The following is a 16,528-nucleotide window of genomic DNA, read 5'->3' on the forward strand; positions in this document are numbered from 1 at the left end:
ATTCACATCATGTGTAACAGTACATGGACATACAAGAGAAAAGCATAACCTATTTCTCAAAACAATGACCATTAGTACCGTTGACTTTAAGTGTCTGAAGGTATTGGTGATCTAAGCAAATTTAAACATTCTCAGACTTTATTTCCCTGCTTAAACAGTAAATTAATTGCTGACATGAAACAGCAGCATTTAAATATTTATTTTAACACTTTTTCCACTAAAGGGAGACTTGAATCCTTTTTTTTTTTTTTGACTGACTAATCATACATATTTAAGCCCTCTTCAAATACAGTTTTGAAAATGCAAAATCAGAAAAAGTGGAACTATAGAATATGGTAATTAAGGAAATTTCCTGTGACACTGTAAACAAATGTTTAATACCTACATACCTATCTGTAGGACCAAACACAAGTTACTGAGGAGGAAAATGAACAAAAACATACTCAATTTTTAATTAAGGTTTTGCAGGGTGCAGGGAATTGTTTCCTTTAAAAACCAAAGCTCTAAAACAATGGCAAAGTTGAGCCTTAGGCGTCTAAGTAATTACCTTCAGTTTTCAAGGCTCAGTTCTCTGTCTATAAAGAAAACTGCTGTGTACTTAAGGGGAGCGGGGGGAAGCCAACAACTATAAAAAACACTTTGTAGACATTTAAGTTTAGGTCTTCCATGAGAAATTTCTTAATTTAAATGGATGAATATTACGTTTAATGCTTTCCACATAAAAAGCACAAGTACTGCAGGACAAACCAGGTACTTTCCTCCACATTTCAGGCACTAAAGGTCACTCTGTTGGCTGCATCTGATAAACTCTAAAGCAATCCAGGAGTCTCGCTCCTTCTAGGAGTCCGGAAGCACCAGACAAACTGATTTGCTCCTTCCTGTTTCAGAAAATTAAAAATCTCACTTATACTCAGAGGAGTCTAAAAGCTCCAACAAAAAGGTCTTGCAATGTACTTAACCAAAGCCAGAAGCTTGTCAAAATCGAATGCTAGTAGGACAAGACAGAAGGAATTAAAACCTTCTCCTGATTCCTGCCGAAGAAGCAACAAACCTGCTTGAACTTGTCAAAGGGTGTTTTTGTAACTTTGGTGATGAATCTGCACCTTCCCTTCAGCAGAACGTCGGGCATTTCTGTAGCACAGAACAGGCTCGTGACCAGCGGCTATCTGCCAAGGACTACAGCGCAAAGGGATGTTGCGCATGGTGCAAGGACTATAAATGCTGATCAACATAATCATCTCCACACATGGCCCAGAAATAATCGTATCCAAAAGGAAGGTTAAGATTAAACGCTGCTGTGCTATACCTTTACACCATGAAGAGCACAACCTTACTTTAAAACTTCAATATTTTTATTAAGACAGTGGATTTCCCTGGAGAGAAACCCTAAAATTTAATGAAATACTTGAAACTAACTTGATTTATAGCATCTGTCTTGCAATGCATTTGAAAAAAATGTAAGTTTTCAGTGGTCCAATTGTGGCTCATCCTAGAGAAATGCAGATTGACCAGTTCATCTTAATCCTTATCTGGTTTTATAATCTTTCCTTTCACTATAATCTTTGATATAGGTATTATCAGATAGTTACAAGGGCTTTTCTCAAATAATCGAATGGTTCTTTTGTTCAACATAGTACCTATCAGCCCAAGTGACCTGGAAATAAAAGTATTTACTCCCTTGTTGGACTGTTAGTAAGCATTCCCAGCATCCAACCACCTTTCTCACATTAAATACCCTTGGACTCCATGAATCGCAAATCCACGTAGATCATTTTGACAGGTACAGTTTGTGTGGTGGTGTAATTTTCTCAAAATACAAGGGGACAGCCGCTAAGCTATATACAGTCACATTCCATATTTCACAACTTCCTGAATATCTAAACAAAATTTTACAGACAAAGTGGTACCTCTTAAACGGAACGGACTATATTCACTGTGTTCATATTTTGCTGAAAAAAATGTGGAGAAGCAAAGAAGAAATATGAAAATTACAGTTTCCTGATCTGATTTTACTACAGACTAAGGATTTGCTGAGGCAAAAGAAGTGATTCAGTGAAAATGTATATCACCTATCACTACTGTAAACCTTTCTTAACCATCCTTACCGAATTACTTGTAGCCATAATTAATCATGTAAAAACCATCAAATCAAACTAACATCTACACCTGCCTTTTATTTTAAATGTCTCTTTTTAAAAGAGTGGAGAGGTATGGAAAGCTGGTTTAACAAGCACACTGAACCCATTGTTTATGGCCTCTATAAACATGGCTTAGTAAGAATTACTGACTTAATCAGAGAGAACTTATCTCCTGGTGAAAAGAGCACTTTAAATTTCAGAAATGGCACCTTTACTGTGAAAATCTCTTAACTTTTCAAACAAACTCCAGGGGGCCTTAAACACCAGGTCAGTAAATAAGCAGCAGTTAGTGCATCTGTCCTGCTCACAAGCAGCCAAACACTTGAAGTAATTTAAATGTTTTATGTGAAAGTTTGCAAAAACTCCGAGAAACTATATTCTAATAGAAGTATTAAGGGGTGTGCCTCTGCCTCACTCAGATCACGTGCCAGAAGCAACATTCATCAATAATACTGGAACGAGTTTATACTCAATGTTATTTTATTATCACTGTCTACAGTTGGCAGTTTTTGCATTTCCTACCATAAAAAAATCTTAAGTTAAAACTTCTTTCAGATGAACAATTTTGTTGAATAGTTCATTTAAAAAGAAAAAAACCAAATACCACCCTCCTCACCCCGCAAAAAAGGGGTTTCCATAATTTCATGGCTAAATTGGTGCCAAAACATCAACCAAGTTGATCATGAGGTTTTGTAACCAGATACAAATGCGATCAACATATTAAAAAATGTTGTACCAGAAAAATAAAATGTACCTTCCACAAATTCTTTTGGAAAGGTAAAACTCTTAACAAACCCTAACATTTTTAGTAGCTAATTTGTACACGACATTTGAAATTATTATGGAAGTATGATTCACAGCAAGTCTAAAATCCATTTGCTTAATGACTTGTCTCTACTTAGTTAATAGTTTCCATTTATTTTCTTAAGAAAAACACCACAACACTGCAGACAACAATGTGTCAATCTGGCTGCCAGAAGCAGGAAAGGCAACGGATATAAAATTTTATTATTTCATGCCCCAACAGCAGCCAGAAGGACTTAATGAAATCACCCTTAGATTTACAATCTGAAATAGCTATTCAACAGACAAATCTGGTTAAGCTGGATGTGCCCCCTGACCTCCCGGCCCTTTGATCTGGGCACAGCAGGTGGGCTGCTGCCCCCTCCCGTGCATCTCCCACTCTTCCGCCCATCTCCCAGCCTTGACGTGCGGTACCCTGATCCTGTACAGGTGATGCTCGAGATCCTTATCACAAGCAGCTGTTGCCAACTGAGTGACAAACATCACTACTGCTGGTCTGAGGCGACTGTACAACAGAAGAAAAACCTTCTCACTGGTACTTACTGGTAAGCCTAGACTTATTGGTAAGTCTGCTTGGTACTGCAGTGTTTGTTTTTCTTTGAACTTACACCTCAAACATCCCTGCCCCCCCAAATCTCTTATTAAAACGCAGTTATTACCTTAATTTTCCCAATAATTGGATAAAAGACAATTCCGTAAGTAATGTGTCATATTAAAATGCATTTTTGTCAATACTCCTGAAACCACACATAGCCATATTTATAATATTTGTGAGTGATGAAATTACATTTAGGTTTTTAAGACCTGGATTTAAGTATCTATATAATCCCTTCATTTAAACCCTGTAAAAAAGCAACACTTCTTCAGCTATAACTAGAAAAGGCAGTGATTTACTAAGTATAAATGGATGGAAAAGCTAAGTACTACTTCTCACCCCAATCAAAAGAATATAATTAACAATTAACACTACCGCTGGGAGATGCCAGTGGTCGATGAATTCTCAGAGTGGCTTCTGCGGCAAGGGGACGCCACGTGGCACTGTCAGGACTAAGCCCGAGCTTCTCTAACCTCTCAGAGTTCGTTAGCCCAGACTCTGTGCATGCTAAGTGGCATATTATCAGACCAGGTCACAAACAGAGCATCCTCATGCCTACCTGAAAAAGCCAGGTAAATATGCCAAAAAGTGCATCCAGAATACCTGTGTGGGGGTCAGCAGACAGAACCCACCGCTCGCCATCCGTCTGTCTGCATACGGAGAGACTACCGACATGAAGTGAGATCGGCTGCTGGGTCCGAGCGTATTAAAGACAGTGTGAGTTTTGGTGAACCTTCTTTTCCTAACATGGACAGATTTACCTACACCAGGTTAAAATAAAACCAGGATCTGCTTGTGTAGGTTTTATGATATGCACAACTGTCCTTTGTGCTTAGGAAAAATGTTAGAAAACCATTCTGACAAATGCAATGTGGTTTCACCCACAAATCCGTTCTGGATAGTCTTGCAAGAATTAAAATTGTGAAGTCCCAGAAAGAGTCCTCGAGTGACTGCAATATTGCAAAAGAGTTTAAGAAATACTTTTATAATCACTAACTAACTCTAAAGGTTGGGTTTGTGCCCCGAAGAGACCATGATAAGTTAGGGCATTATTGCTACTCGCCTGGCGGGAAGCCTGGCCCAGAGGAGGATGCTGCCAGCAGCTCAGTATCCGAGAGCTAAACAGAACTGTCCCTCTGGTTAATCAAACCCATATGTGCCTAAATTCCAATCGGTAGTCTACTAGGTCAAGGGCATTCCTCTTCCATCAGCGCCATCACACTAATAACCTTCGCTGCAGAAACAGTTGCTGAAACAATCGTTTACTATGACAAAATGTAAAAGGCTGCCAGCTAAGTTTGACACCGCTCATAACACAAAGGTCAATTTAATATAATTTGAACACTAAACCAGCATACAGTATGCAGGTAGAAAATAAAACGAGATTATGAAAGGGATGTGTTTGTTTGATAGAGTTTCGTTTTCCTATCTCGATATTTATCAGTACTAAGTACTTATCTTCATCTAATATGAATTCAATTAGTTCCGTAAGCATGTTCCATTATTCATGTGATAGCTCCAGCCTTGCCCATCCAACAGCTTATAAACTTTTAGCCTTCTTTGAAGTCACTTTATGGATTGCTAAATGGAAATCTTATAAAGAATGACTAACTAGGTGATGATAGAAAAGCTGAAAAATAAGAGCACAAAACACAGCTCTGTATTTTCAACCAAGATTTCCCTCATAAATCAGTTGGAGCCCTCTGACCTATAACAGGAGATTATCTTATCTCACTGGAGAACATTTCAGTCACAGCAAATTAGATTTAACAGTCAATGGATATGCTTGATATTTTAATCATAAGAAAAATTTGTCATTTTCCATTAAAATAACTACTCCTTCCACAGAGACCCCGTGTAACATGGGAAACTGCAAACTAACTTTAAGATACACAATGGTTTGGAAAAAAAAATAAAAATCTTTCAAGGCAAGAGAGAGGGTGTATTTTGTCTAAAATCATTAGCATTTCTGCTCTATTTCTTCCAGAGGACCCATTCCAATGAGTCATAGCAAAACCCCACAGAAACAAGACTAAACCTAGAAAATTATTTTTTTCCTGCATTCCAAATTCCTCCTCCCCTTTACACCACAGCTTTCTCTGCACAAGTTTAGGCTTCCACTAACATTTACGCAACAATGACAAATTCTGCAATTGGAGCTGCTGGAGCAGAACCGTGAGCCTACATCCAACGGCAATTACGCCCCTGGGGCTCTACAGTAGATAAAGAGTCCACCTGTCTTAACTTGAACGGAAGACTGGGAATTAATCCCTTACCCTGGAACCAGGACACGTGGATTAACAAAACACTTTTAAAGATCTACTTGCTGGAATTTCAGCATTTAATGAAAAATGAATACTGGATAATGACAATAGTTTTCAGTCGTAGTTCATAAAATTATTTTGATATAGAAAAATCAACACGTATTTTTTAAAATACACATCTGCTAGATCATGAGAAAAAAAACTGCTGTTACTACGAAGTTGTTATTCTAACAAATAAACCACACAATTTTATACCTATATATGAAGAAAAGGACAAAGAGAGCAAGCTCTCGGCATCACAAACAGGCGAAGAGGTAAACTAGTAATTGTCTAGCTCATTTGACAAATGTCACCTTTCCTTTGCCTAAGGCACAGAAAAATTATGCAGCACTTGCCAACAAACAGATACAATAGCCCACTTTGTGATTTTATTTTATTTTTCAATGGAAAAAGCACAGTTAGCTGGAAGATGCATTACTGTCTGGAAGTATTCAATTTATCCTTAATAGCAGAGGGAGGAGAGAAGAGAGTTTGTTTTATTTATTTAATTTATTTCATAAGGCACTTTGAATAACCGTACTTTGCCAAAGTGTGTCTGCGTTCCAGAATCTCTGGCTATTCAAAAGCCGTACTGGATTTAGTACGCAACAGATTTTTTCACAAGTTACTAAAACGGATGAAAATTGGCTTCTGCAAGAACAACTCCTTTTTTTGAGTTTTTACAGATGGAGTTTGGAAGGCCTATAGAGCCCTGCGCTCTGAAAAACGGAGACAAAGGAAGAGGCACGGGGCTCATACAGCCAGGCAGGAGTGAGACATCATGCAAAGCAACTCCAAGGTGTAATTATTAATTTTTTTTCTACACCCATTGCCAGGCTGACCATGCGTACAGCTCTTTGTGAGCAAGAATATTTGTGAAAGCTGGCAAGTATCTCTATTGAGATATTATCCCGTCCTCTACCAGGCCTCCTCCTCCTTTTTCAAATAGATAGATACCATAACAAGCGTGCCAACGACTACCTGGTACAGATATGGGGCAGAAAGCTTCTTGATCAATACGTAAAAATATATGCTAGACTGTTTCTTCCTAGACATTGCTTTGGTCCCGCCTATGCAGTATTCAAGGGTAATTATCAGAAACCCCCCTACCATATGCATATGATGTGCAAACAAACGTACATGTTAACTTTTAAAATAATTGCTTATTCACTAACACATTGTACTGCAATTCTGTACTTTATTTAGCAATATAAAGGGCATAAAAAGAGTCATCTGTAGCCAGGATGGTAAGGGAAAAAAAAAAGAAAAAAGAGGTCCTGCATATTCCATTTAGCTTCTCATGAAAAAAGCGACTTCTAAAATTACTTCACGTTAACGCTGGAAAAAGGGGGAAGTTACATAGCACACTATGTCTTTGTGTGTTAAAAATTAGACTAGAGGCTCATTACCACATACACATGCCCTAGTGGAAGAGTATGTTTGATGAGTATTTCCAGGGAAATTACACATTTTTATGGTCAATATAAGAACAAATATTCTAGAAATACACGTTACGTTATGTGATGTAAAACTCAGCTTTGTAAATTGTATCCTAAGCCCTAAGCCCAGATTTCCGAACACAGGTCTCTAAAAAGAGGGACGTGAGTCAATGAACCTGAAGGGCATTTGCCAGTCCTGGCCGGTCAGTGCCGCCTGGAACTGACGAGCCCAGGAGAGGCAGAGCTTTCGGGCAGGGAAACCTCTGCCCACGCGGCCGCGCTGCCCGGCCCTCTGAGCAAACGGGCACGGCTCCTAAGGACGAGGATTTTCATGGGGATCTAAATTCATAGTTTACGTTGTCCTCCAGACACTTTTGAGGAAAGTCATCGACTGTTTCACCAGCCCTGGAAGCAAAAGCAAATGTGCTATTTCCACTCTTAGAGTTTTTAAAAAGTCACATGAATTACTCTGAATTGTTTATATGTGAGGCTTTCTGTGAGGGCTGGGCTTCTGCCAGCTTTGTGTTAACATTAACAGCAAGTTCCTTCTTTTCAGATCTTCTGAACGTTAAAAAAATTACAATCTGTCTGCAAAAGCCTAAAAGAGAACTATAACTGTCAACATTTTGGTTTAATATCGACTCTGCTTTTGTGAATAGAGTCAAATTAAGGCAGTAAACTGATTAAATGAAGCAACAGGATGGAGAGGGGAACACAACGTGAGCTCGTCGCTGACGGCTGAACTGAACGGAAAGCGTGCCCCAAGAGTACAAGGGATCAAATAAGACTCCCTTAAGATTTAACATCATCACGTATGCTTAATTTCAGTTCTCTCAGCACTCCTAAATTAACAGGATTATTTAATTTTTAAGCATATGAATTAATATATAATTGCTTGCAGAACTTGGCTCTAAATCATAAAACTATATATAGTTTCAGAAATGGTGAGAAAGACTTACCTCCATCAAACTTAAATGTATTCCAATGAGGTAGGGCATCGGGGCACTGCAAAGAGGAAAAAAAACCAACTCGCTTTACATTCTCGTAACACTGGATTAACACATATGACTTATAAAATTAGCTACAGGAAAAAAGCAGGATACTGGATTAGATTTTGCTTTAAAAAAAAATATATATATATGAACAAACCACACGTGAACAAAATTTTATTCCATATTTGAAAAACCTTTTTTACTATGCAATATCCTCTCACTACTGTAAGGCTAATTTTTCTCAACACCAGAATTTCTAAGTGACTAAGTTAAGACAGGTACACAAGGACAGCTATTAAATGCATCTATAATACTGGGGTCTTTTTTAAGAAAACAAACAAAATGGGTTATTACAATATTCAAAAAAATACCCAGACTTTTTCTAAGATTGTTCTTTAGAAAAGCTGATCCTGTTATAGTGTTAAGTGGTTAATTTAATGTATATGTATCACCCGGTACTACAAGTTTTAAATCCTTTGAATGTGGGTCCAGAAACATTTTAAATAATTTAAGTATAAATCTTGAAATGTTTAGATTTACAAAAGAAAAATGTAAAAATTACTTTTGAGGAGTCTGACTAACTCCAGAGTTACTGGGATACACGCCGATACCAGTATTCCCTTCAGAACACAAAACTTCAATCCACCAAGAGGCTCCTGGGCCAAATTTGTAGCCTCGAGCAGAGGTGCGATACTGCTCTTACCAAAGAGAACGCTAACAGTTAAGAGAAAGATTGATCTTTTCGGTCTTCTCTTCCACGCTGTTAGCAAACACCAACACGGACTATACAACACAAGAAGAATATGAGCGGAAGTTGTATCTTTGTGTATACGGTATTTCTAATATTAAGCTTATTACCGGACTCCCACTCAACTCGTGAGGGAAAGCTTATATTTGCACTGCTTATTAGAACACATCAAAGAGGATGCCAAAGCTGCTAATTGCAAATATGGCATACACTGCCTGTTAAACGGAAAGCACACAGACAGACACAACTTTTAAAATAGAGCTTCGTTTCATTTTGGATACAGAAGCTCAAAGAGCTCATTTTCAACTTCAGATGAAAAAATGAGAGAAATGTCACTGTACTGCCTTGGATTAAAATATCTTCCATATTGCTTTTATAAACTGGTGCCTACTGCTCAGTAAGAGATGTACAGTGCTGAAAAAACTCTTGCAAGGCACCAGACCAGCAAAAATGACTCTGGTTCTCATTTTCATAAGAAATACCTTTTAAAAAAACCCCATATTTACTGATGTGCATATAAATATTTATTATGTCTATTAATATACCCCCTGAAATTCTTACGCTGTTGTCGGATGCTGTTCCAAGAGACGGAAACAGCCTCTGTATTAGACATTCTGCATGAAAACACTTCGTTTCTTTTTGAAGACATCAAACATATATAAAGTCAAAACCCCCTCCCGAGTTCACGCGCAGTGCGCTGACCCGCCCCGGCTGGCAGCAACGCGCCTGCCCGAGCTCTGCCCAAACAGCACCTTCGGACCGGTCGCGCAGAGGGACTGCTGGATCGGAAGCTAACTTGGTACAGATCCTGAGGGTTCCGCTTCCTTGGGAATTCCACAGATGAGAACCAGAACGTACGTCCAAGTTCTCGGCGAGAAATTTTTACCATACAACATGATACACACTTATTACATATGGATTGCTGCTCAACTGAGGAGTATTTTTATTTGTCATTTTGCATGTTTTATTTGCGACAAATGCTATCTCTTTCACCCACATCTCTTCATTTCCAATGGCCACATTCCAGGAGCAAGAAAATACCCAGCAATTTTATATTCAAAGTATAAACCATTGGTTTAGCTGCCAGCTGCACAAATGCTCAACTTCCCCGTGTGCCTGGCTACGCTGCTGCAGGCTCCTCCGGCGTGCACCGAAATGAATGTGTTTCTAATTAAGTAGTTTCATGAACACGACAGCTTCAATCTCAAAAATACAAAGTCTGAACCTCGGCAGGAAGTCTCAAGACTGCAAATGTCTCATCTAGTGGAACCTTGGTGAATGTAATGAAAGGAAGCAGGAAGAGTGCGGTATTCCAGAAAACTAGTCGTTTATTAACATGTCCGAAAGTAGAGCCTGTCACCAAGCACAGGAAAACCCGAACCTGTAAAAGTTAATTAACTGTATCATGTCCATCTTTCAGTCCCCCACTTTATCAATAAAAGAATAAGAATGCCTAAATCCTTAAAACCGTGCACCCCCAGAAAGATTTTAAGGAATGAGAGGAAAGGTACGGCTTAAGATATGTGGATAAGCTTCGGCTGCAGTGGGTCATCTTTCCAATTTTCTAGAGAAAGACACTACACCTAAAGGCAATACAGCGCACACAGCTATTACAGGGATTGCACTGAGGCAACCTGACTTTCAGCAGTGTTTTGAAAGCTGTTATTTCTTTAAAGTTGTATTACCAAATGTTAAAGGACTCCAGTCAGGCGCTTACTGGGCACACACTTAAGACAGGAGAACACAGGAGGAACAATGCGATACTGGGGACCTGCAGAGTGGGTTTAGCGCACCCACTGACGGGGAAAACAGCTCCGGTTTTGCTGACTGATAGGAAAAAGGAAACTTCGAAGCAGTAATTTGTTAAAGCATAATGTGCTAGTTTTGCAAATATTTGTGTTAGTTTTATGAAGAGTTGCAGTGATTTCCACAAGGGAATGAGGCAGAGCCCAGAAGATGATGTCGGGTATTTCTCTGAGAAACATGTAACGCATGGGTGCAACGCTGGACCGCGGGCAGTGCGCCGCGGCACTGGCGCAGAATGGCAAGCGGACGGGACACGCTGTGGAGGGCTCCGGAACATGAAGAGCAGGTTTGATGCAGAAGAGATGGGGAAAGAAGAAGGTAAATGAAGAAGGCTGACAAAACAGTATGAAAATAGTTCCTGTAAGAACTTTTTCAAGATGTATAAGCAATTGCTTGGCTTACAGAAGTCAGAGGGAAAATGCCAGGAGGTCAGAGATGGGCAAAGCTGCCTGGAGTGGCACAGGTGAATGGGCCACATTTCAGACATGAAGCAGAAGAAACACACATCATTTAGAAATGGATTAGATCGGAAAACAAACAAAGAATTTCCCAATTATGGGAATATGTGAAAAGAAATTAACTCAGGTTCATGCACAAAAGCCATCGCTTGTAACGACTGAAAGACAGCACAGAGGAATGGCAAATGGGAGGCGTCTACACACGTCCCAGCAGAGAATCGAGGGGCACAAACGCAGGTTTCGGTGTGTGTCAAAGGTGACAAACGTGGAGAAAAGGAGATTTGTGATGCACCCATGGAGCACTTGTTTTTGAAGGTGCATTTGTGTGAAATTTGTTTATTCAAAACTGCTTTAAAATAATCGGTACTGTTCATCAACCAAATGTGGACCTTAAAGTGTTTTCTCCACAGACAACAAAAATGAAATTATCTGACTACCTATTTTATTTAAAATCGGTTTGTTTGTCAGAGCTGACATTATTGGTCAACGACACATGAACAGCAAAGCAAAAGCAAAGATATTTTAAGGATAATTCACCGTGATAGCTCCTTGTACTCCCAAAAGTTTAACTAAGCAAACACAAATAACATCAATAAAATGTAACTCTGGTAAAGAGCATGTATATTGCCAATAAAATCTACCAGAGACATTACATTCTTCTGTCATCACTCAATCTGACTGAAAAGGAAACACACCTAAATGTAAATGTTGAAGGTTCATGTCAGGCTTCATAAATGGCTTTTATCACCATTTTTCTTTATCACGTGTTAACCATATGCCATTACGTAAATACCCAGGTACCACCCCGTCCAAGGGAACGCTGTGTGCCGCCTCTTCCCGGTCAGAGCACACTATTATAGTTCTTCCGAACTGCTATCCAGGTCTTGAGACATGAAACGCTCAAGCAGTTTTTAATATTTTATCAGGTTGGATGTGTATTTCCAAGACTTTCAAGTGAACTTTCAGTACGACACATCGCTCGTATAAACAGCGGAAACGCTCTGCACAACCTTTAATCCTTCCGGGACCCGTGGCAGATTAAAGACTGCCCTTCAGACCAGTCCTTACCTACTGCTTGACACTTCATCAGTCCTGGGGCTTCGCACCACCACAGCTACTAATTACTCCAAGTTGTTTGATGGCAGCCAATATCCATTAAGTGCAAAATTAAGAAGTATCATTTTCTACTACGCATATTTACTGCTTAAACAAAACGCCTGCCTAAGTCTTTTGGAACAAAGAGAAAGGTTATTACTCCTCTTGTGCTACACAGGTTCCCAACGCAATCAGCATTATTTATAATCAAATGAGTTATATAGGTAAATATCAAATCATTAAAGTAGCAATGCATAAGCATGAATATGGATATTGTGGACTTAATGGCTGTATATTGCCCATTTATTATAGTTGCATTTTTACAATTTCTTTAATTCGTTTCCTTAGGCTAACTAGAGACCTCTTAATTATGCTCCCAAGAGGTAGGCAACTACTAATTGGAAGAGAAGCAGGTGAAATAGAGGGACATTTCCTCTTAAGTGAAAAAACCCACGCTGAAAAAACACTGCAATTCACCGGAAAAAGTAATGCAAAACCCAAGGATCTCAAAAAGGTTCACAGTTTACAGCTACACGGGGATTCGTACCATTTTCCTTCATTGTTCCAGGAAAATTGATTAGATCATGTTTAGTAAGTTCATGTCTTGATACACAAATCCTGACTTGACGCGTCGCTCTTTCACACCAGTAGTACTCCACTCCCTAAGGCACTCTCTGATTTCTCCTCAGATTACTCATTGAAATGCAACAGAATTCGATCCAAAATTTATTGGGATAATTGATGCAAATTAGAAACTTGACTGCATAAATTGGAAAGATGTAGAAAACAGACAGCTAAGAAAGCAGAAGAGCAACTACAAGAGCGTTCAGCGAGTACGCAGATGTACCAGGCTAAATCAAACTGCCGACCAAGAGGCTCCTGAGGAAGGAATCATTGTTTCCCGAGCAGCAGGAGTACTCGCCCTCCGCTCCCCCCCTCCACCTACTGAAAGGAGCATATTGAACTATATGCAGATTTAGAAACCAGGAGAAAGGGAGTTAAAAAAACTCCTGGAGAAAGGGAAACCTCCACCAATAGAAAGGTTTGTTCAGCAGCTGTGCCAGGGTGCTCGAAGGAGGTGGCTCTCGGAATATATTAATGTTGGCTGCTTAGCAGTCTGTCTGATATAAAAGACTGTTTTAATCACCCCAGAAAATATACTGTTGCTTCTGCTAAAAGCCCACAGAATAACCCGAGTGACAATGCTCTGGGACTTAGAGAACACATGAAGCTGTGTTACCAGGTCAGCAAAGACTGGCTGTTCGTACAGGCTAATTTTAAACACAGACACTGAGAGCAAAAAGGAAGAAAACAGACACAGTGGGAGTGTTTTTATGCCACATGAAAAACAAACTGGAAGAAGTAGTGAGGAAAAATTAATAGACTGTTTCTTTCACATCAAGAAATGTTTAAATTCCCCAAACCAAATAGATGGACAAGATCTGGCCAAATTTAAGTAGTTGTGTGTGCTTGGCTACTGATGCTCGGTGGCAGTATCTCATTAACGGTACTTCTGGCACCTGCTGGCATGTACTTTTTTTAATAAAAAAAACCCACAACACAAAACAAAACAAAAACCCCCCAACCAGCAGCGCTTCCTATGTTTCCCCTGTTGTTCTGTATTCAAAGGAACAAGCAATTGTGCATTAAGGTGTGAAATCTAATGATAGGATTCCCACCAATTTCCAGTCTCCTCCACCCAAAGTCTTTCCCTGGGCTGAAAATATATCAAAGAATGGCACCTAATTAAAAAATAAAGGATAGCACTCTTCCCCTTTCTCCACCCTCCCCCCCCCCAATTAATCTAAATGATAGGGATCGGATGACCGAAGCCATTCCAGACACATGTACATGGTACCACATCGCTATGCCTGGCTCAGCACCCCTCATACAAAGAGCAAGCGTATCAAGAACAAACATTTTGGAGATAGAGACCTTTGGCATTTTCAGTTTTGTGGTTAGGTACACGAATGAGGAATGCAGGTGAACATAAATATTCAGTTTAAAAAAATCCTTTCAAGAGGGAAATGGGAAGAAAATTTCCCCCCCCCTTCCACATTATAAGTTAAAAAAATTGGCAAAGAGCAAACTGAAAAAATGAGAAACCACAGTGTTTTGAAAGTATCCGGTATAAAATGTCAATAAAGGACCGAATGCTATAGAAAACGCTTGAGCTTTAACTGTGTCAGTGAAACGGATTCATATTGAGCGTGTTCGTGGCCACTCGCTTGGAACAATACCCAAACCGCCACCTTTGCTGCTCACTGGGGAAAGCGCCCTTCTCTCCGCCGCCCAAGGGAACCCTCCGCACCGAGCCTGAGGTTGCTTGTACGTGAAGGTGGCCAAAAGGATCTTCAAGTGGAAGAAGGAGAGTTCCCACCTGCTCCCCCTCTGCGGAGAGCGCTATTCTGCCTTTCTGTGGTTCTGGACAGCCCCAATAGTTGTTGTCTTCCCCCTCCCCTTCCCGGGAAATACAACAAATAGCAAATTTCACAACCATGGAGCTGTCAGTCCATCAGTTATAAGTTTCCTTTATAGGAAAAGCTTCCACTGCAACTCACGCCGATTAAAAGCAAGTAATCACAGGTGGAACATACTTTTTTCCAAAACTTTCAAAGATCACAAGAAATAGAGTCTATACACCCTTCTGTGATTTTCAAAGAGCGGAAGATTCAAAAGCACCATCCAGCACTGTCCGTAATGGACACAGTCAACTGAATCAACACGATACTTTGTATTCATAAGAACCGAAGAACTCTCATCACTTTCAATTTGGTTTTCCTTTCAGCTCTTTAAAATTCTTATGTCACATTTGCAAAAGAAATAGTAAGACAATAATTAAAATTAAATTAGACCCTTTTATTTTAAATAATCTTAGGTCATTTCCCTTAAGAGGCAGACGTCAATGAGCAAGTATACCACCTTAAAGCAGATGGCACGGAGCTGATTTCTCGGTCCTCCTCGGCAAAAATGACCTCTCTAAGTTCACATGGTTACAAAATAGATGGATTCTATTTTGAGAAATTTATTTATGGCACATAGATTGCTGCTAAATTGACTTACTCAAACAATTAGAGCCTGTGTAGCTACCTCTCCAATTAAAGTCCGTATCTGGCTAAGGTAACCAGTTACTGTATTTATGAGCATGCAATTACAGTCTGCCTAATAATTATACATTTCCAAATCATACTTTTCATACGCTAGCTGGCTCAATCGTTATATGGACAGCGTGTGACGCCATGAAAGAATTCATTCAGTAGAGCTCAGTGACTTGTGTCTGTATTTCCTTGGGTGCACTGCCCGAGAGTTTGCTTTTTGCCCACTTCTGCTCCCGACCGCGGGGTCTGGACTTCGTCCCTTTTAACATGGCTTTGTCAGAAAGTCGATGAATACCTAATCTTCAAACCCGGCGTAAAAGCCTCTTGTGGCCCACATCGTTGTCCTGAAAACTCCTAGCAGCATGTACCTGAAGAAAAAGCTGGCAGCAGCAGCCTTCATGTGTTAATTACACATGCGAAGCCCATTATGCAGAGAAAGGGCACCTGCTGGCAGCGCAAATGACTGGAATCTGCCCTTCCTGTGCAGTGAGTAAATTGAAGGTTCATTTCTACAGGAGATAATAGTTTTTAGATTCCGTTCAGTGTATCCTCCACATAGGCACATACTTAACATTTAAATCATCTGCAGAGGAACAAGCTTCCTTTAAATCTACATGTTTCAGCTCCTAGCACTTCACTTAAAAATGCTACTTATCCCTGCCGGTCCCTCACTCTCGCTTAAGTGCAGAGGAAACCTCACGCTGAACACTGCCATTCGTAAGAAAGCCAGCCAACCTCCACGCTAAGAGCCCCACTTCAAATGCGGTATCAGATGACACAGTGAGTTTAACTTTTTTACTGAAAAGGACTGTTTAAAATGCTCGGGGGCAGAGGGAGGCTCTTCCCACCTTTCCAAATCATCGCCCATGAGCATTAAGCGCCACACTCCCGAGGGGCGCGAGGGGCAGCCACCAAGGCCAGCGGGCAGAGCCGGCCAGTAAAGACAAAGGCAGGGAGTCCCTCAGCCCTTTCCGTGTCCTTCAGCACTTGACTACATGACCACACAGCAGCAGGTCCACATTTCCCTCGGGCTTCCCTTTTCCTTCCAAGCC

The 16,528-nt window shown here is 40.1% G+C and overlaps 1 protein-coding gene across 1 annotated transcript in view; it reads right to left on the reverse strand.

The window, feature by feature from the left end:
- DENND1A (DENN/MADD domain containing 1A) overlaps positions 1 to 16,528 on the reverse strand; it is a gene marked incomplete at its 5' end in the record, with an annotated part of 202,056 nt that overhangs the window by 84,642 nt on the left and 100,886 nt on the right. Inside the window, one exon of the mRNA XM_009892358.1 lies at positions 8,239 to 8,284. Coding sequence (XP_009890660.1) covers positions 8,239 to 8,284 — 46 coding nt within the window. The remainder of the gene's footprint in view (positions 1 to 8,238; positions 8,285 to 16,528) is intronic.

The sequence above is a fragment of the Charadrius vociferus genome, unplaced genomic scaffold, assembly GCF_000708025.1.
Source record: "Charadrius vociferus isolate BGI_N301 unplaced genomic scaffold, ASM70802v2 scaffold549, whole genome shotgun sequence".
NCBI lineage: Eukaryota > Metazoa > Chordata > Aves > Charadriiformes > Charadriidae > Charadrius > Charadrius vociferus.